The sequence below is a fragment of the Mandrillus leucophaeus genome, unplaced genomic scaffold (assembly GCF_000951045.1).
Source record: "Mandrillus leucophaeus isolate KB7577 unplaced genomic scaffold, Mleu.le_1.0 Scaffold1, whole genome shotgun sequence".
In the NCBI taxonomy this organism is placed as follows: Eukaryota; Metazoa; Chordata; class Mammalia; order Primates; family Cercopithecidae; genus Mandrillus; species Mandrillus leucophaeus.
This window is the reverse complement of record NW_012098097.1, coordinates 138,647-146,472: the sequence shown is the minus strand read 5'-3', so window position 1 is coordinate 146,472 and position 7,826 is coordinate 138,647. Positions and strand designations below refer to the sequence as shown.

General features: G+C 40.8%; 1 protein-coding gene across 1 annotated transcript in view; it reads right to left on the bottom strand.

Moving 5' to 3' along the window:
• Positions 1–7,826, bottom strand: part of BPTF (bromodomain PHD finger transcription factor) — a gene marked incomplete at its 5' end in the record, with an annotated part of 157,205 nt that overhangs the window by 125,836 nt on the left and 23,543 nt on the right. The window contains one exon of the mRNA XM_012001071.1: positions 2,978–3,800. Within this exon, the coding sequence (XP_011856461.1) occupies positions 2,978–3,800 (823 nt within the window). The remainder of the gene's footprint in view (positions 1–2,977; positions 3,801–7,826) is intronic.

Below are 7,826 nucleotides of genomic sequence, written 5' to 3'. Positions count from 1 at the left end.
TGTTACCACCTCAACAGCAAAATGTCAAAACAAAGACAAAAACAAAAAACGGCACAAGGAATACCATGACCACATGTATGGGAGGTAAGGGAGCAAGAAAAGAAAAAAATTACACATATTTTACACATATTTCTTAAAATATCTGATTCAAACCAAAAGACACAGAATATACATTTAAAACCTTATGTATTGTTTCTCATAGCAGTTTCTGGGTTAAGGTGACAGATTTCATTTTGCTCCCTCCTGAAAACTTCTTAAAACCATGCTAAAGAAATATTGTTAGGCTGGACGCAGTGGCTCACGCCTATAATCCCAGCACTTTGAGAGGCCGAGGAGGGCAGATGGCTTGAGCTCACAAGTTCGAGACCAGCCTGAGTAACGTGGTGAAACCCTGTCTCTACAAAAAATGCAAAAATTAGCCGGGCATGGTGGCACACACCTGTAGTTCCAGCTACTTGGGGGGCTGAAGCAGGAGGACTGCTTGAGCCCAGGAGGTCGAGGCTGCAGTTAGCCGAGATAGTGCCACTGCACTCCAGAGCCTGGGTGACAAAGGGAGATCCTGTCTTCGAAAAAAAGAAAAAAAAAATTGTTAAAGACAAACTCGTAAGGATAAAGTAGGGGAGACATAGTAACAACAACAACAAAAAAATCCGAATGTAGATGAACAGTGATTACTGCCTCAGCAGACCCAAGAAAGTCCACCTCAAACTAAAAAGGAAGGTGAGGTTGAGAACACAATCCTCAAAAAGCAATGATAACGAGGAGGGGTAGGTGTCTCTAGAATAGGGAACTGGCTGGAGTAGATTTCTAAACCATCTCTCTCCCCTTCAAGCTATCAAAGGTCTAGTCTCTGGAGGAGATAAATTGAGGTTCCCTGGACTGGGAGAAACCACGTTCAGTTGTGAACAAAGGTATTGTACAGAAAACTGAGGATTTAAGTGACATACACATAGTAAATGCTGTGTGCACAATAAATGAAGCTTTCGTCCACCACTCAGCCACCAGAATACCACTAGCAAGACCTTCATGCTTCAAGCAGGAAACAGGAAAAGGCCTTTCCATGCCATCGCTCCTCTAGAGCTTACTCTCGAGGACAGACCTCAAGATACTGACAAGAGGGATTTCCCCCAATAAAAGAGACAGTGAAAATCATCCAATGGTTAAGTCAATTTGATAAGGCCCACCCACTCGCTCAGAGCTTCCAACTGGCTACATGTACCACAATGATAATGAGGAGCAGAAAATGAAGAATTAATAAACATCTGAATATGAAATAGAAAAACCAAAACAAAGAATAGGAAGAAGCAACTTAGAAGAAACAGACCACGCACAGAGGAGAGAAAAAAATCTGTCATTAATGGCCTCAGAAAGTTAAGAGAAAATACTATATCCAAGACACAGAAAGAGGATTTTACTATTTTTTTTAAAAGGAAGATTCTAAAAACAAAAGAGCTCTTAGATAATAAAAATATGGTAGCAGAAAGGAAAAACTGGATAGTAGGGTTGGACGACCAAGATAAGGAAATCTTAAGAAACTGAACACATACACATACCCCAAAGAGAAAAAGAGACAAAGAGGAAAACTGGAGAGAATGATAAGAAAGTCAGAAGACCAAAACAGGAAGTCCAACATTCAATAAAATCATAGCTCAAGATAAATACAAGAGGGAAAAGAGGAAGTTGTCAAGAAAAGTTCTCAGAATCAAAGGACACAATTGCCAGATTGAAAATGTCCACCAAAATCACCTCGTGGATGAGAGCGGCCCACACAAGGGCGTGTCACTGTAAAACTGCGGAACACCATAGACAGGGAAGATTCTATAAGCTTCCAGCCACAAAGAATGAAGAATCAGTGTGGATTCAGATTTCTCAACAGCACACTGATAAAGTTTCTACTCTCCTTTCCATGCCCTGCTCTGACATTCATTTCATCCTACCAGAATTTTTCATTTGACCTAATTCTAAGAACTGGAAGAGGGCTTTGAAGACTTCAGAAGCTGAAGATACAAAGTAGCCCATCTCTCTGACCCTATAGCCACAAGATGTCAGATACTCAGTCCACACTACAACCCTGCCTGATGCCCTGACTGAGGTAAATCCTGAGACTGTCTCCTGACCTCGCCCACAGACTTCTCAGAAGAGCTTCTCGAAAACCCTCAGGAACACTGAGGCCAGACTATGACCCTCGGTCTGTTGGGATCATCTTCTCCTGGGGGATTCCAACCAATAATGGCAGAGCTGACCTTTCCTTAGACAACTAGGTATTTTTCTTGCTGTTCCATTTTACATACAGATACGGTAAAACCAAAAAAGAGAAGTAAAACAATCCTGACACCAAAGTTAGGGATGGATGACCTGAGCTGGGCTAGAGGGGAACATAACCAAAAACAGGCCCACAGTGGTATTCCATCTAGAAACATTCTTTTTTTTTTTTTTTTTTTTTTTGAGACAGAATCTCTGTCATCCAGGCTGGAATGCAGTGGCATGATCTCAGCTCGCTGCAGCCTCCGCCTCCGAGGTTCAAGCAATTCTCCTGTCTCTGCCTCCTGAGTAGCTGGGATTACAGGTATGTGCCACCACACTTGGCTAAGTTTTGTATTTTCAGTAGAGGTGGGGTTTCACCACGTTGGCCAGACTGGTCTCAAACTCCCAACCTCAGGTGATCCACCCACCTCGGCCTCCCAAAGTGCTGGGATTACAGGTGTGAGCTGCTGTGCCCAGCCCACCTAGAAACATTCTATTTCTTATCCTAGGCATCAAAAACAATGGAATTTTGCTTCTTTCACATATGTTTCCTTTACCTTCTTAAAAGCTATTTTAATGCACATATTCCTTCAATTAAGAAATTATTTAACTGTATAACTATTAAGTTACAAAGGTTTATACCACATCAACAGCATAGGTCTGCTATATCAATCATGAAGGAAACTGGTTTAATTTTAAATGCATACAAAAAATTAAGACCAGATTTACTTACATTATGAGTCTTCGGTTCAGGAACCAGTATTTCCTCCGACTTCTGTCATATCCAATAGGTTCGTGTCGAATATATGGTTTATTTTTTTGGATTTCAGCAACACAGTCAGTCACCCCAGGCACCTTGTGTGCTACACAGACTTCACACTGCCACTCGTCCTCTGGCACCTCCTCAAGAGGTGGCTTCACACATTCCAAATGGTATACTGCTGAACATGTCTCACAGCAAAGCAAATCCCCAAGTTTGTGACAAACCCTACAATGGTCATCATATTGTATCACCCCTTCAGACATCAATTCCTCTCGAGCAATATTTGTTGTAAGAAACTGATCGACTAAAAACTGTAGAACTTTGATCTTGTTCTCTACTGGTCCATATGGGTAGTCCTCTGCCTCTTGGTAAGGAAGAACGTGATGGTACTCCTTATCACTCTCACAGTACACCCGCAGCACCTCTGGCCACGTCATCCCATCTATGAAATACAGCGTGGAATTAACGCTATCTTTCAGATCAGCAGGTCCAAAGGTAGTATTGGAAGTGTCTTCTTCACGCAGAACTGCTTTCAAAAGCACAACGTGCATCTCTGCCATGAGTGTGCACTGCTCTTGGCTCACCAGAGCTGCACAAAAGTCCTCAAAGCGAAAAGGAGATAATCTCAAAACAGTGCCAAAGTTCCGCAGTACCTCGTAAATGGCAATAACATTCATTATATGCTCATTAGGCACCATTAAATCCTCAGAGGACTTGGGAAATTCAAGGGGCGGGATGTCTTTTTCTTCCAATATCGGAGAACGAGGCCGATGTACTCTTGGTTTTCGCCTACCTGTAAATAAAGAAATGACATCATTACAAATCAATATATTACATCATTTCTACAAATTTCCTATTTGAACATATACCCCCCTAAAATAGATAAGCACATTTCTTTAATAATTGTCAAGTTAAAATAATATGAAAAAGCAATGATTCAGCTCTAATTTTTAAGTCTACAGAAAATCTAAATTCAAAGTTTTCCCATTAGACTATAAACCAGAAGTAAAAAAATTATAATCAGTTCTCAATTACCTAGAGGGATTAACTGGCTCACAGGTAACCATGATTAAAACATAACAGTGTCAGAACAAGGATCTCTAAGGAAATAATAATAATAATAAATAACTGCATTTATGAATGATTTGACAAGAATATAAATGAGAAAAAACATTTACACATAAGATACACAGCACAAAGCAGGGGCAACAGATCTCACACAGTCAGCTGTAATACAGAAATGCCTGTCAACAACCAGACAGAAAGTTCCCAGGGTAGACCTCTTTTTTTCTGCCAGAAGTACCTCCTAAGCAGAGTTCCACAGTGAAGCATGGGCTTAAGGTGAAGACAGAAAGGAAAGAAGTGCAGAGGAGGAGAGAAGAATTCCAATGCTGGGGGAAAAGAAAAGTGGCTTACCTAGGAAACAGACAACAGACTACATTTCTTACCAGTCAGTTAAACAACTTTTTAGATACCTGTTCCCCAATTTATGAGATGTGATGTCCAGATATACATATGTAAGTATATAAATGTATCAATATACATAATTGAGAGTTTTGTTTTTAACAAACGTATGTATCTCACTTAATCACCTAGAGCCGTCACCTAGGCTGGAGTGCAGTGGCACGATCTCAGCTCACTGCAACCTCCGCCTCCCAGATTCAAGCGATTCTCCTGTCTCAGCCTCCTGAGTAGCTGGGACCACAGGCAGGCGCCACCACCCCCAGCTAATTTTTGTATTTTTTAGTAGAGATGGGGTTTCACCACATTGGCTAGGCTGGTCTCAAACTCCTGACCTCAGGTGGTCCACCCACCTCGGCCTCCCAAAGTGCTAGGATTACAGGTGTGAGCCACCGCACACGGCCCATTCTGATCTATTTTTGGGAGAGTATAAATTGGTTGAATTTTTAGAAGGCAATTTGGCAAAAATCTATCTAAATGTATATCCCTTTGAGACCCTGTAATTTCACCTCCTGGAATTAATCCTACATACTCACACATTCATTTAAGTACAAAATATTTAATTCAATATAGTTTACAAAAGCTGAAACTTGGCCGGGCGCAGTGGCTCATGCCTGTAATCCCAGCACTCTGGGAGGCCGAGGCGGGCGGATCACGAGGTCAGGAGATCGAGACCATCCTGGCGAACACGGTGAAATCCCGTCTCTACTAAAAATACAAAAAAAATTAGCCGGGCGTGGTGGCGGTCGCCTGTAGTCCCAGCTCCTCGGGAGGCTGAGGCAGGAGACTGGCGTGAACCCAGGAGGCGAAGGAGCTTGTAGTGAGCGGAGATCACGCCACTGCACTCCAGCCTGAGAAACAGAGCAAGACTCCATCTCAAAAAAAAAAAAAAAAAAGCTGAAACTTTTGCATGGGTTTTCTTTTTAATCTAAATATACATAAATAGTTAAAAGAATTACGATGCATCCACACAATGGAATAAAATTCAGTAGTGGTAAAATTCCTATGTGTTAAAATGAAACAATCTTTAAGATACAGTGTTAAGCAGAAGGAATGAACAGCTACACAACAATGAATAGAATGTCATTTGAATAAAGAAACTAAAAATAAAAAGGAGGCCGGGCGTGGTGGCTCAAGCCTGTAATCCCAGCACTTTGGGAGGCTGAGACGGGCGGATCACGAGGTCGGGAGATCGAGACCATCCTGGCTAACACGGTGAAACCCGTCTCTACTAAAAAACACAAAAAACTAGCCAGGCAAGGTGGCGGGCGCCTGTAGTCCCAGCTACTCAGGAGGCTGAGGCAGGAGAATGGTGTAAACCTGGGAGGCGGAGCTTGCAGTGAGCTGAGATCCGGCCACTGCACTCCAGCCTGGGCGACAGAGCGAGACTCTGCTTCAAAAAAAAAAAAAAAAAAAAAAAAAAAAAGAGGAGGGCAAGGGGATAGTGATAAACTATATATATCTAAGAGGTCTTATAAGAATCTTTTTAGAGTAGTTGCTTCTGGGAGAGTTGGGGGACAGGAAAAGAAGACTAATTTCTTTTTACTTTTTTATACTTTAAAAAATAATTCATGCATGTATTTTCATCATAAAATTTTAGAAGAAAAAATTGGACAGGTATCTATACAAACATAAAACTTTTAATACTCACATCAATAAAATGATGCTGCTACTGACTACTGATAGTCTTATATAAATACAAAGTCATTATACTAAATTCAAAGATTCAAGTTTATAGAATTGAACACAGACTACAGTGTACAAAGAGAGAACACATTAAATTAAACCATTTAAGCTCCTCAACTGTCAATCATTAGTATAAGAAAGTCACGTCATTTCACTTATTCACAGAAGTGTATTCAGAATACACCACTGAGCATTACACTCATTATCATTTTCAACACTGATCAGGTATGTATCTACCAGGTGAATTACATTAATTTTCCTGCATTTAAAAAAAAAAAAAAAAAAAAGACCCCAAGCTCACTAGTTAGCAAGACAAAGCAAAGTAAAACCACAATGAAATAACTGTTCTCATACTCCTCAATGGACAAAAATTTAACAGTTTAACCAAACAAACTATTGGGAAGGATGCAGAACAATGGAAACAGGAGTATACCACCATTGGGACTGTAAACTTCACAACTTCAGACAGCAATTCAGTAATTAGTCAAGTTTAAGGTTCTGCATATAACTGAACAGCCTGCAAACCCGTTTGCCCACAACCAAGTAAGAAATATTATTTTACATCTTATCCAGTACACATACCCCTGAAAACAAAAGCTCTATAAAACACTATTCTCACTACATGCTTTATAATAGTATCTTCTCTCCTACCAATATTTTCTATTCTATTCTCTTTCTACTTTTGAAACATGCTGCTTGCAGCTCACAGAAAAATACTTCTCTAGAGAAACTATCCTTATGCATATGCATGTGAAGGAAAAGTTAAATATTAAATTTGAACTCAATTGAACGTGGACACAAACAATGGTCACCAAGGGTTGGAACAGGCTGTGTGAGCCCCTTGAGGCGTTCATCCAGCGCTGTTGGGGAGAAATCTCTATTTCAATTTATTCCTATACGGTGGTTAAAAACAAAAAACAAACAAAAAAAAAAACAGCAGAAAATCACAAAAACAAGTTGACCTTTTTGTGTTCCTTGAGCCCAGTCCCGAAAGGCCCTTGTGACTGGACCTCATGCCAAACAACTCGTTACAAAAACAGCTAGGGTCCCAGGCTCTGCCCAAGCTTCATGAGAATGCTCCTCGTCTGTGCACAGATGAGTGGCCGACTCTGGAGCCCAGCCTGCAGTCTAGTGACAAATCCTCCATAGTCTGGTGAGTGTAAACAGATATATCACTTTTCCCTTCCCTTTCCATTACAATTTGCTCACTGTATCAATTTGCCTATTATATCATTTACTTATTATATCCGCATTGCCATTTACGTGGGATAAAGCTTGTCTACCCTTAAAGGTAGCGTGTGTGTCTTTTCTTCTCCCCTAGTGTATTTCCCACATAGAACAACGCAGAGCATTTAACATTGTTTATAAAAGCAAAGAAACAATCAACCAAGCTAAAAACAACCAAAATGTCCATCAACAGGAAAACAGTTGAATTGTGGCTTATTCATTGGATAGAATTCTACAGATCAATCTTAAGTAATTTAGGGCTATGCATATCAACATGGTTCAATCTTAAAAACAAAAACACCGGGCAGGTTACAGTGGCTCACGCCTGTAATCCCAGCACTCTGGGAGGCCAAGGTGGGCAGATCATGAGGTCAGGAATTCCGGACTAGCCTGGCCAATATGGTGAAACCCCGTCTCTACCAAAAATACAAAAATTGGCCGGGCG